Raw genomic sequence first — 14,314 nt, 5'->3', positions numbered from 1 at the left:
TCTACCTCATCATCCTTCGTTGTCAAATCAGCTGAGAGTAGTCGGTTATTACAAAGTCTGCCATCGTGCACTGCACTGATATCCAAGCTCATTTTGGGATTATAAGTATGTGGATAAAGAGATTCAGGAAGATGTTTATACTCTTGGGCACACTGCAATACAATGGTGTGCTTTAAAACAGGACTGAAAAAAAATCTTAGCAAATAAATGATGTTAAGTAGAATAAAGACAGCCAATACATTATGTTCTAAGATGGCAAGAGTCCACAAAATTAAAGTTTTGAAAAGTAGTTGACACTTAAAAATTCCATCAAATGACAAACTGTCCTCACTTTTTAAATGTCATGTCCACTAAAGTATAAAATCTAATTCTATTTCTATGCTTTTGCCAAGGTATCTATCACATTCCAGGCAATACCCAGAAAGAAAAGGAAAGGGAAGAAGAGGAAAGAAAAGAAGCTGTATTGGCATGCTAAATTAATTCTCCTCAAATTATTATAAAATTTTCTTTCATACCATTTTTAATTAGCAAAAAGAATCAGAGAATCTGAAAGAGTACCCATTAAAGACTCGTTAAGCATTTAAGGATTAAAGATCTTAATTTTTTGATGCCAAAGATATGAAATGTGTAATTAACTAAGGTTATCGAACTTGTTTACATACAAAGAAATGGGTTTGTGCCTTGAAATACTGTTTACATGCATTTTCATTTAATAGGGAGGGGAGGGAAAAAAGTATGGCTTACTTCTAAAAGCCAGTGCTCTGAAACAATGTGTATTCCTCTCTCTTTTACAGATTTATACTCCCGATTAGTGTCATTTGGTCTCCCTTGATAAATGAAATGAGTCACTGTCTCATCAAAACTCCACCTGAAACAAGCAAACACACAAAAAAATGAATACCTGAGAGAAATAACTACATTTGTTTAAGATGATCATTACTGTCTATAAACAGAATACTCTGACCTTCTCAAAACTTTCAAGAACCAGAGTAAGCAAAAAACATTAAATGACAGGCTCCACTTTCATTGTCAAATTTTATACATATATCTCTAGGTATATAAATGCAGAGACATATTTAGAAGGATATTCTTGAAAATATTACTTTCCTTTGTATACTTTTCTAAATTTTCAATTTTCTTTTATAATATCATTTTATAAAGGTGATATAACAATAAAAGTATTTTCAAGTTAATGAAATGGCAAAGCATCCAATCTGTCTTCCAGTTGTTGGCAGTCACTATTCACTGTACATTTGCTCTGTGCCCCATAACACACTGTACTTTACATAGCATTATTTCATCCATTCCTCACAACAATCCTAAAACAATGTATTATTTTACTCATTTAACAGATAAGAAAACTGAAGGGCATGGTTAAAGTAACCTGTTCAAGGATATTCAGTGAATAAGAGGTAGAGCCAGTTTTGACTTCAAAACTCACACTCTTAGCTATTACATTATGCTCCTGATTTCTTTCCATTTAATATTTTCTTGATTATTTTAGGAAAATAATCTAAAAAAGTAAAATATGTCATCCTTCAAAAGATCAAGTAAAAATCAAGGAGGAAATAAAAAGTGTAATTCTAAATGTAATCACCAAAATAAAGGGAGGTTTCTCTTTATGGATACCTAACATACTTCCCATTTCCTAATTAAGAAATATCTCTGAACGTGTTTTTTTTTTTTTTTTTTTTTTTTGCCACGTCGCTCGGCTTGCGGGATCTCAGTTCCCCAACCAGGGACTGAATCCTGGCCACAGCAGTGAACGCCCAGAATCCTAACCACTAGACCACCAGGGAACTCCTATTTCTGAACTTTTTAAATAGCCAAGTTAAACAAATTAAGAAGGAATATTCCCTCCTAAATTATATTATAAACATTCTATTTCTCACTGTCCATGTGTCCTTAGAAATAATAGTGAAAAACCCCCTGCTAATTGAATTGCCAGTCTTTCTAATAATTGTTTCTATTTCTGCTGTGAGGTAAAACAGTAAAATGTAAATAAATTATCAAGATAATTCAAAAAAAAAAGGAATATCTTTTGCCTGAATCATCTTGGTTTACATCTGACTCCACTGTGATAATACAAAAACTGTGCCTTTTAGTCCTTCAAGAACAGACCATCAATGGTTGTAGACAGTAGATGGAGATAGATCAGGAGCTGGCAAATTTTTTCTTTCTTTCTTTCTTTCCTTTTTTTTTGGCTGCACTGCATAGCATGCAGGATCCTAGTTCCCCGACCAGGGATGGAACCTGTACCCCCAGTAGTGGAAGTGCAGTCTTAACCACTAGACCACCAGGGAATTCCCAGGACTGGCATTTTAAATCTTATAGAAACACAAGTCGTATATGTTCCTTTTAAATCTTACATCAAGTCCACATCCAAATGGAATACTGAAGGAAGCATTCAATTTTGACAAATATGAATACTCTCATAGGGCTATTGTGAGAATGAAATGAGATAATACTTGCCTCATACTAAGCCCTCAGCAACTAGTAATATAAATATAATAGTAATTATATAATATTAGACAATTACATAATAATTATTATAGAATAATATGTCTATAAAATAGACAATACAAATAATAGTTATAATAAGTAAGAAACCTTTACCCTTCGACAATAGATGAATTAAACACTAAGGTGCTTATAACTATCACAGACCCATTTTATTTTTACATTCTCCTGATCTAATTTCTTTATCAAAAAGAAAGATAACTGAAATGACTTACCAAAGGGAAAGATAAAGCTAATCATGTTCCTCAAACTGTTTGTTACTTGTAAAACCAATCAGTGTGCTATCTATGAATGGCTGAAAACAGGTGATCAAGAAAGCAAGCACCACAGACAATGGAGGAATACAATCAATTCAGGATTGGCCGGAATAGGCAAGGGTCTCTCATTCCCTGATACTGATGCCATTTATGCTAGAGACCTGTCTCTAGTTTGGCTGTCAGGTTGAGAGTGGATCTGATAAACTATGCCTCCAGAGTAGTAAAAATGATAGAAATTCAAACATCCTCAAAAAGACACTTTTAATTCAGGAGTGCTGCAGTACTTAGTACTACTTACAGAAAGGTTCTAATTTGAAAATCACTAAGAAACATGCTTAATGTCAGACCTAAATGTATTACTAGACTATAAACTCCTTGAAGACAAGGATTTTTTTCTAGATTATACTCATTCATGGATCCCAAGTTTTTAGAATAGTGAGTGGCACAAGTTCTCATATATTTGTTAAACATGCCCTAAAAACATACTTGTAAGAGTGAATTGATATGGGAGAGAATATTTTAAAAGGATGTGCTAAATTAAAAATCAATTGGAGAGATTTTGTAGATAATATGACAAACTAAAAGTGAAAATAATGTTTTTGTAGATGCTCACAACAGTTTTAGGTTTCCCTATAAATTTAGGCCGTACCACCAAACAGAAAGATGAACCAACTACCTGTAGTCTGCACCTAGAGAGGCTGCAATCCCATTTAGTTCACTCTGCTTCTTACTGAGTTTTTTACTAACACATACCACTACCTTGTGAAGTGGCTTTGGAGCTTCTTCCTGCCCATGGAAAATAAAAGAAACAGATCAACGATTATTGTTTTAAGTGTTTTTTATCTAAAACTTCCTTATAATGAGAGATTTAATTCTACCTTTTCTGACTGGGCATCTTTCAGTTGAGGGCTGGCAGAAAGAGCGACAGTATTTCGAGAGCTATTTGCCAAAGCAAGTTTCAAGTTTCTGACAATGACTTCTGAGAGTGGTGTACTCAGTTTCCTTTTCTGCTGGCTGGGACCTCCTGGAGTTTCCAAGGCTGCAAGTGCATCCTGTATGTATGGATGGGGAGAGGGAGAAAGGAAGAGAGGAAAAGGAGAAGAAAAGGAGAGAGAAAGGAAGAAGAGGGGAGAGAAGGGAAGAGAGAGAGGTAAACAGAAAAAGGAAAAAGGGAGAAAAAAGAGGTAAAGAGAGAAAGGGAATAATCCTCAATATTAATTGGATTATAGTTTTAACCTCCTCCAGTTTTCCTCTAAACAACAATAAAAAGACTGAACTAGTATCTATTATGAAGAAAAGAAATTTCATACTGTCCAGCAAATTAGTTCAAAGAGACTGACAAGTTTACATTTTCAGCAGCACTTACCACATTTGTCTGATCTTAGAGTTGAAGTTGGTTAAAATTAATGATACCAAAAAACAAAATAAACGAACAAGTAAACAAACAAAACACACAGACGGAAACAAGTAAGCAAGGATGGATATAAATAAGACATGAACTATAAAGAAGGTTAAAAAGTTAGACTGAGCTGAGAATTGTGAAAAATCTTCAAAGGTACAAAATGTATTCCTGTTCCCAAGCCACCCACAATTCCCTCGTGAGCAGAGGCCACTGCTGTCCAGGGCTTGTGCTCATTCTCTTTCCCACTACATAGTATTCCATGTATACAGCAGAAAGTATTTAACCAGTGCTCAACTGATGAATATTTAGATTAACAATCTTTTGCCAGTATAACAATGTAGTGAATAACCTTGTACACACACATTTTGTACACACAAGAGTAAAGGGAACCATTTAAGCAAAATGTGCGCACCAACACTGACATTCTCATGAGCAAAGCATTAGTGTTTCCCAACATGCTTGACAGCACAGTGGGTAATCAGATTTTTCTTTTTTGCCAATCTGATAGGTTAAAAAATATATCTGCATGCTCTAATTTTCCATCCTCTTATAGTGAATGAGATTAAACATCTTCATGCATGTATAGTTTTCCATCCTCTTATACTGAATGAGATTAAACATCTTCATGCATGTATAATATTTCTATTCAATTTTTTGTGACAGATATCTCTTCCTATCCTTCGCTTATTTTCCCATTAGGTTATTAGTCTTTTTAAAATATCCACTTGCCTAAATATATCTGTGTATATTTTTATGCACATATATACCCACTATGATATACACATATTTGTTCCCAATTTGTCATTTGTCAAATTTTTGCCATGGAGAATTTTTTTTAAAACAAATACTTTTATTGCATATTTATAAAATCTGCATAGTTGAATGTAGAGAATTTTTTAATGCTGTCAAATTCATATGAATCTTTTATTTCTTTTGGTATTATGTTATAGTTAGAAAGGCCTTCCTCACAATGGAATTATTTAAAAACAAACTCACTCTCTCATGGCCTGTTCTAGTATTTTTATGCCTTCCTTTCTTGTACTTAAGTATCGGATCCTCTGAAATTCATTCTGATGTAAGGTTTGAAGTTTTATCCTAACTGTTTTCTCAGATGGCTACCCAGTTGTCTGATTTGAATGTCCCCTTAGTCATATAATGCATTCTTCTATCTATGGGGTGTAATCTTCTGCATTGATTTGATTATTCATGTAACAATAACACACTGCTTCAATTACTGAAGCTCTATAAGATGTTTTAATAATTAGTAGGGCTAGTGCCTTCCCTTAATTATTCTTTTCAGAATTTTTATACTATTTCTGCTTACATTTTTAATAGGATCTATATTATCTTTTTAGATCTTTAGGATGTTTAATCCTTTTTTTGAGAACATGGTACAGCTTTCTATTTGCAAAAGTTTTTTTTTTGTTTTTTTTTTTTTAATTTCTCTGCAGCATTTAAAAGAATTCTTCATATACAAAAGAAATCAGAGCTCCCACACCATGTCTACCCGCCTTCTGAACCTATGCCATGAGCACTGCTTTCCTTCTGGTACTTTCCCCCGCTTAAACATTAGATCCCAACCCCTCTCACTAATTCTCCCCTCTCATCTGCACCATCAACTGGATCTCTACTGATCCATCACATTGGCATACAGTTATTTCTTCCATTATAAAAACAAAACAACCTTCTTTTGATCATACTTTGCCCTACAGCTAGCACCCCATTTCTTGATTCCCCTTTACAGTAAGACTCCTCAAACGCATAGTTTATAGTCAATGTCCCGAACTCTTCCCACATTCCTGTAGGAACCCACTTGCTTCCACCTCCACAATGTCACAATAACCCTTATTGTTAAGATCACCAGCGTCCACAATGCCAAATCCCGTGGTCAACATTCTATTCTCACCTTTGTTGATCTTTCAGCAGCATCTGACATAGTGAACTACTCCTTCCTCAATACTTTCTTACTTGGTCTCTAAGACAATCTCTAGGCTGTCTCTTCCCTCACTGGTGGCTCCTCTCAGTCTCCTTTGCTGTTTCCTTCTCTAAATGTGAGCCCCTATGGGTGTTCCTTAGACCTTTTCTCTTTTCTTCTTCTGCTCTCTTGGCATCTCTTCTTATATGGCTTTAAATATTACCTACAAACTCGGATCTCCAAATTTCTTTCTCTAGCCCAGACCACTCACCATTCCTCAAACTCCAGGCTTTATGTGTAACTGCCTATCTGACAAAAGTACTTGGATGTCTAACAGGCATCTCAAACTTTATGTGTCCAAAACACGAGCTCTTGATCTTTAGGCTCCAATCCCAAAGCATTCTATTCAACTCAGTTGACTGGCAGCTCCATTTTTCTAATCTCAGACCAAAATTCAGAGAAGCCAAATTCTAAACATTTAAAAACTCACCATGTATTAGGGAAAATTGATTGAGAATGATCAATATCTAGACATATCCTTGTAAAACTATTAGACTTTAAAAATAAAAGAAAAATCCACATGGCTTTCAGGCAAAAGGAAATAATTTACAAAGACAACATAATTAGATTGGCATTACAATTTTCAAAAACAACATACATAAAAGCAAGGTAGGGCTTCCCTGGTGGCGCAGTGGTTGAGAGTCCGCCTGCCGATGCAGGGGACGCAGGTTCGTGCCCCGGTCTGGGAAGATCCCACATGCTGCGGAGCGGCTGGGCCCGTGAGCCATGGCTGCTGAGCCTGTGCGTCCGGAGCCTGTGCTCCGCAACGGGAGAGGCCACAACAGTGAGAGGTCCGCATACCGCAAAAAAAAAAAAAAAAAAAAAAAAAAAAAGCAAGGTAGCAGTGGACCAGCATTTTCAGGAAACTCAAGGGAAAAAAAAAAAAGCAAACCAAGAATAGTACATCTGAACAATTTGTTGAAGAATCAAGGCCTTAGTAAAAGTTTTAAAGGTGCAGAACTTCATTCCTACCAAAAGAGGACAGGGAAGCTTCACAAAGGACAGACAGTGAGCATTTCATATATTTAAATGCAGAGTTAAGATTAAAACAAGGGTGAGGGCCATGGGTTGAAGAATATATAAACATTTTATTTTCTGACAAAGTAGACAAATGTAACTAAAAATAGTGGAAGGGAGAAAAGGTGGAAACAGGATAAGATCATTGACTGCAATAGAAGCAGTAAGCAGGGGATCTAGACATAATTTAAAACTGTCATATAAAAGGTTAAGAAGGGGGATTAAGAACGCTATAAGAAACCATGAGGATAAAACAAACACTTTCCTAAATACCAAAAGGAAAAAAAAACACAAAGAGGACACAATAAGTGAAGAAACATATAATAAAAATATATAAAACATAATCACAAAGCAATTACAATATAATATATGACAGAAATGAGACCAAATACAATATAAGTCATATTAAATGTGAATGTGCTTAACCTGCCTAACTGAAACATTTTCAAAATGGTTCAAAAAGCAAACCCAACTCTATGCTGTATACAGGAGACCTACTTAAAACACAGCAATCCAAAAAGGCTAAAAATGAAGGAATGCACAGATTTATAAGGGAAATGAAAACAGTAAGAGAGAAGCGATTGAAATCCTGATACCAAAGTACACTTCAAGCCAAAAGCATTAAATGAGACAAAGGACACATTCCTACTTACATAACAGTTATGAATATCTATGCACTAAGTAATACTGCAATTATCTATTCAAAACAAAAACCACATCAGATGCAGGGAGAAATTAAAAACACACCAATATTAGGAAACTTGAAAATACCACTTAGTATAAGAAGAGTTAAATGAACAAAAAATAGTAAAGGATATAAAAGATCTAAACAATATAATCAATATGTCAGACTTTTATCTATAGAGAGAAAACCCTGATAAAGAATATATCTTCTTATCAAAGAATGTTCTCAAAAATCAAAGAATGTTCTCAAAAACTGCTCATATATCAGGGTACAAAGAAAAGATCAGTAAGTTCTGTGAAGTAGAAATATTACAAACAAAAGTCTGATCACAATGCAATAAAACTAGAAATTAAAAATGAAACAAACAAAATCCTTCCATCTGGAAATTAATGAAAACTCTACATATCTGAGTAAAAGGTTATGTGAGTATTCCTTATACTATTTTTATTTTGCAACTTCTTGTAAGTTAGGAATTATTTCCAAGTATAATATTAAAAAAAAAAACTTATAATACTTCTTTGGCAAGGATGGGGAAACTGGGTGCTCAATACACTGTTGGTGGAAGTATAAACTGGTACAACCATTTGGACAGCCTGTCAGTCTCTACTGAAGGTGAAAGATGACCCAGCGATTTCACTTCTAGGTATATACCAAAAAGCAAAGCATGTATACATATTCCAAGAGACATGCACAAGAATGTTCATAGTAGTCCTATTTGTAAGAGCAAAAAACTAGTAACCACCTAAATGCCCATGAACAGTAGACTGAATATGTAAATTGTGATATATCCATATACTGGATTATTACACAGTAATAAAATCAATGAATTATAGAGATAGCAACATGGACAAATCTTCTAAATGAAGGTTGAACAAAAATAGACAGACTCATAATACATGTTATGATTCCACCTATTTAAAAGTGAAAAACAAGCATAACAAAGCTAGTGGTAGAAGTCAGGAGTATTACCTTTGGGGAGGAAGGAGGAAGAAGTGATGGGAAGGGGGGACTTGAGGAAGATTCTATAGAATTGGCAATGATCTCTTTCTGAATATGTATTGTGTCTTCCCAACTGTTAACACTAATGTTTCATTTATCAGCACATTTGTTGTACTTTTCTGGATGTGTGTCAATTAAAAATTAAGTTAAATAAGGGGCGCTTTTTATTGTGAGGGCTAATGTATGTTCAATTTTGTGACCCATATGGAATCATGGGTCCTTCTGTTTTCAGAGAAAAAATTCAAAATACCATATTACATCAATTTGAAGAACCACTGATTATAAGATGAAGAACTATTTTATATATCACAAAAGACAGAGAGAGAAAGACACTGCTAAATACACTATGACTAAACAATGAAACCTTTAAATGTGTTTTGTACCTTCACTGAGACTATTTCTATTTCAGAACCATCAGCTTTTCACTGCAAGGTAGAAGAATGGTCTCAATGACTAGAAATATTTCTACTATCTTCTTGTCTCCTAATATTATTTCATTTACTATTCAAAGAGTCTATGAGCTTTGAGACCTTGGAAATCATCTAGATATGCTCCATGATTTTACAGACGGGGATAATGAAACCCAAAGAGGTTGACTCGCCTTAAAAGGCTGCAAGAGGAAAAGCAGAGGCCTGACTCTAGATCTTGCAGTTCCCAAACCAGTGGTTTTCCTCTACTTCTTAAGGCACAAGGAACAGTGTTAATCACAGCACAAAATGTTACTTCAGAAGAAATTTGATCAAAGATTTAGCTTGGAGAAAACTGTCCCGGGTATCAATTTATATTTATTTTCTAAAGATGAACAATCTGTAAACTTTAAGTCTGCTCCAAAACATACTAGTAAAAATTATTAAACTCTATGAGTAAAACCTCAATAGATAAACCGTACAATAATTTTGCAAAGTCATGGATAAAAAAAAAACATGGTTTGAATAGCCATTCGAAAGGCCAAAAACTACTAAAAGAATAGTGAAGAAATTATCTTTGGGGAATGAAAGGAAACCATTTGAGAAGCTTGAATTAGCCCTTGATTTGTGAATGAATTTTTCAGAAGGGGAGCCATACTCCAGTGCTCAGAAGATCAAAGAAAGATGCACACTTAACTCATCTTTTTAAGGGAAATGATTGAAAAGTAAAGTGATAACAGACATTTTCAGAAAGAGCACCGGGTGTACACCTAGAATCAAAACGTAAGTAGCAATGTGTTTATGTTATTTTACAGTTTATGAAACTATTTCATCACACAATTACACTTAATCCTTATGATAAACCTGTAAGTTTTCAGAGTAAGTGATACTATGCTCTTTGTACAAAAGGAACTAATGCTCAGATACGTTAAATGATCTGTGAGTCATACCGTTCATGGCAGATATAAGACTTGAATCCAGATGTCCTGATTTCACACCATATATATCTCTAGCTGTTACCTCAAACCTGGATATATGTAGGGATTCAATACTATGCATCTATTTGCCAACAATTCTGGAAGTTACTACTACAAACTTCAGAGGTGATGGAGAACTTGGTGCTTTACTTTATAAGCTATAAAACTGTTATCTCCAGGACCACTTTCTATAAGCCTTACCTTCACATCAAAGGAAGGCTTGAAGAGTTTGTCCTTGGACAGAAACTTTGATGGTGTATCCAGGCATAATGAGGGCTCCTTCTGAAGTGGTTGTCCTGCTGCAGGGGAGACTGAAGCCTGTCCGGAGTGCTGTGAGATCACTGCATGGAAAGCTTTACTCTGAAAGCGGTTCATATCTAAAGGTGTAACGGCTGTTTTTCTGTGAGTTTCCAGGTCTGTGACAGGATGCTCTGGAGCATCTGGATTTAGATTCACCCCGTTTGTTGTCTCAGTTTCCAAACTTTGTTCTAGAGATTTAAAATGAAAAGAAACAAATGTGAGCCACTAATGTCTTTTGTGTCTAAAGAGGCACACAAGAAGTGATGTTTTTACATCTTATTGTGAGTTTTCATGTGAATTCTCAAGTATACTTCAAACCACAAAGTTATATACCTACTTTCAAAGAAACAAACCAGACAATATACTAAAATATGTGTTGAGTTAGACAAGTACATCAACTGAAAGAAATAATTAATGAAATTAGATTTCCTGTTTCATCTTGTTGTAACTTGAAATATTCTCAATAAACCTCATAATTTGCCCAAAATTATATAAATAATGTCATCTTAGTCAATGGCAGAGTAAAAAAGAAAATCCCAATTACATGTACTCAGAGTTAACAACTACGGTCAGGTTTTTGGAAAGTGCTTAATGAAGTTTTAATATTACTTTGCCTGCATTGTAAAATTTCCAGGTTGTCTAAATAAAGTAGTAAGTATGGGCTTCCCTGGTGGCGCAGTGGTTGAGAGCCCGCCTGCCGATGCGGGGGACACGGGTTCGTGCCTTGGTCCGGGAAGATCCCACATGCCATGGAGCGGCTGGGCCCGTGAGCCACGGCCGCTGAGCCTGCGCATCCGGAGCCTGTGCTCCACAATGGGAGAGGCCACAATAGTGAGAGGCCCGCGTACCGCAAAAAAAAAAAAAAAAAAGTAGTAAGTAATAGCTTTGAGAAGCTTCCCTGGTTTGCCCAGGGATGCCACCATCTTACAAGAGAGGCTACTGTGTCCTCCCACCCTGCCTCCTACCTTTTTTTCAACATTTAACAAATACACTTATTAGACGGCTGCTCCGTGCCAGGCCCAAACTAGACAATGAAAATATATAATGCACAAGACACATGTACTCCTTGCCTTTTCAGAGCTTATGGTTGAGCGGGGAAACATGAAAGTAAACTACAACGGTAACACTGGGATGAGAGCTACAAAAGGCCAGGGTGTTATGGCAAGACAAAAGGCCATACGTGGTGAGTCAAGGAAGGCTTTCCAGGGAAAGTGATATCCAAGTCGAGAACTGAAAGATAAGGAGAAACAGGCTAGCATGAAGCAGGCAAGAGATAACATGCAAAAGCCCAAAGATGAGGAATAGAGAGCACTTTACTCACAAGATGTGTCAGTATGAGCCACTGAAGGAACAGTAAATGGGATCTAAGCTCATTAGACTTCAAACACTGAGACCCTAGAATGCTCCTATATTGTTCTGTACCCTGTAGCTTTCAAATAGTGCCTACACTTGATAGTACAGATACAAATTAAACATTTGTGTTATGAACGCATATTTATTTGGCCCCACACCCCCAATAATGAGTGCCCAAGAGTGGCTCACATGAAAGGGAGAAATTTTAATGACCTGTCCTAAAAATAAGTTTTAGCACATTCATATCCCAGAAACCATCAAATTGTAAAAATATATACATAAAAGGACAAAACAGAAGTATGAACCTTCTTTAGGTGAATTTTTGATCAGAAAATGGCTTTCATTTGCTCTCTTTCCCAATCTAGCAGTCTCCAACAGCCAAGCTATAGTGACCGCTGGTAAATTCCACTTCTTGGCAGCTTCATATTTAGAACCACCTGGTTCTTTCAATACAAGATGTGTACTGGCAAACATGCCTTTCTTTGCATTGGATTTGCGAACGAAGAATTCTTGAACACTGAAAGTTACATTTAAAGAAAAGCAAATGTCATATGCATAATTAGCCAGCAAAGTAAGAATGAAGTTTCTAATACAATGGTTTTGTTAGAGTTCTGAATATATGAAAATACTCACAGATTAAAAGTTGGCTCTATTTCTTAAATTAAGCTAATCCCCTTACAAGTGCTTACTCTAGAATGAAATTAAACTTTTTATAAAAACATAAGCAAATTAAACTAGACTTACAAGAAATAACCAGAAAAACCATCTATTTAATTAGTCATCACCCATCCACCTTGTCTTTCCTCCCAAAAGAAGGCAGCATGGAACAACTACGGGAGCAAAGGAAGAGTATGAATAACACATTATATCTTTTAGCCCACTACAACTTCTCCAAGTATTTTCACATATTTCATTCGATCCTCTCAATATTTGTGAAATACCAATATTTTACAAATTATTGTAAAAATACGACCTGAGAAAAGATGCAGAGAAATTAAACACCTTCCTCATGATCACAGAATATTAAAGGAAATATGGGGGCAAAAACAGAATATGAGATATAAACAGAATTGTCTTTTCTTTTAGGACTTCTGGGGTTTTAGGTCTAGATCCCCACTTTTAAGATGTTTTTAATATTCCACATTTTTCCTAGTACTTTCACAGATTCATTTTTCACATTTAACCCACTGATCAATTAATTTGGTACTTATTTTGGGATGAGATGTTGCTCCAACTTTACTGAATCATATTTATTAAATAAACCATCTCTTCCTCAATAAGTTGAAATATCACTTTTATCATATACCAAATTCCTGTTTGTGTTTAGGTCTATTTCTAGACTTTCTGCCTGTTCACTGAACTTTCTGCTACTTACAGACACACTATTTTATCTAGTGAGGTTTACAAAATATATTTAAATAACTATTCTATTTCAGAATTTTTATGACTTTCCTGCTTGCTAATATTTTCTTTGAATTTAAGAATTAGTTTGCTTATTGCCCTCTCTAAAAAATTTCTTTATAACGTTTAGTCTTCCTGTCCAAGAACAGATACATCTTTCATACTGTTTAAGTCTTATTTATTTCCCTCAATAGCATTTTACAAGTTTCTGTAGCTCTTCCAAGTTTCCCTTTAAAATTTTTTTAAAAATCGAAGTATAGTTGACATACAATATTGTATTAGTTTCAGGTGTACTACGTAGTGACTCGACATTTAAATGCATTACAAATGATCAACACCAAAAGTATAGAAGCCATCTGTCAACATACAAAGCTAGTACAGTATTACTTTTTTCCTTATGCTCAATATTACATTCCCATGACGTTTTAACTTTATAACTGGAATTTTGTACCTGTTAATCCCCCTTCACCTTCCCCTCTGGTGACTACTAATTTGTTCTCTATATCTAATTTGTTCTCTATGAGTCTATTTTGGTTTTATTTTGTTTGTTCCTTTGTTTTGTTCTTTTAGATTCCACATCATGTTGCTAGGTGTTTTATCTCTTATTCCAGATTTAGTAAGAGACCTTTGTTTTCATTAGCTCTTCTAACTGGTTGTACATATGAAGGTCAGTGACTTCTGTATATTAATATTCTACATAACCACTTTGCTGAATTTTTCTGTGAGCACCACTTTAGTGTGTTGCCATATTTTGTTATTGTTATTTGTTACAATTTCAGTTTTTTCCAAAAGCTTACTGTTTGGTATAATCCAAGTACACAACACAGCAAAAAAGGAAACATACAATTTAATGAATTATCATAAGATGAAAACCCTTATATCAACCACCCACGTCAGAAGACAGAATCTTACCAGTCACTCCAGAACCTCTCCAACGTGCCTCTTCTCAGTTACTAACCCCCTTCCCTCCCTTGCTAACAGTAGCCACTATTTGGATATTTATGATCATCACTTCCTTACT

General features: G+C 35.1%; 1 protein-coding gene across 1 annotated transcript in view; it reads right to left on the bottom strand.

Moving 5' to 3' along the window:
• The window catches only part of TOPBP1 (DNA topoisomerase II binding protein 1), a 77,582-nt gene that overhangs the window by 22,144 nt on the left and 41,124 nt on the right, over positions 1-14,314 (bottom strand). The window contains exons 13-18 of the mRNA XM_082839221.1: positions 12,198-12,409; positions 10,441-10,727; positions 3,656-3,829; positions 3,454-3,563; positions 745-868; positions 6-152 (exon numbers count right to left, since the gene is read on the bottom strand). Coding sequence (XP_082695347.1) covers positions 6-152; positions 745-868; positions 3,454-3,563; positions 3,656-3,829; positions 10,441-10,727; positions 12,198-12,409 — 1,054 coding nt within the window. The remainder of the gene's footprint in view (positions 1-5; positions 153-744; positions 869-3,453; positions 3,564-3,655; positions 3,830-10,440; positions 10,728-12,197; positions 12,410-14,314) is intronic.

Source organism: Leucopleurus acutus, assembly GCF_964270905.1.
Source record: "Leucopleurus acutus genome assembly, chromosome: 5".
Classification (NCBI taxonomy): domain Eukaryota; kingdom Metazoa; phylum Chordata; class Mammalia; order Artiodactyla; family Delphinidae; genus Leucopleurus; species Leucopleurus acutus.
Note: the sequence above shows the minus strand (reverse complement) of the source record. Positions and strands in the feature narration are given on the sequence as shown.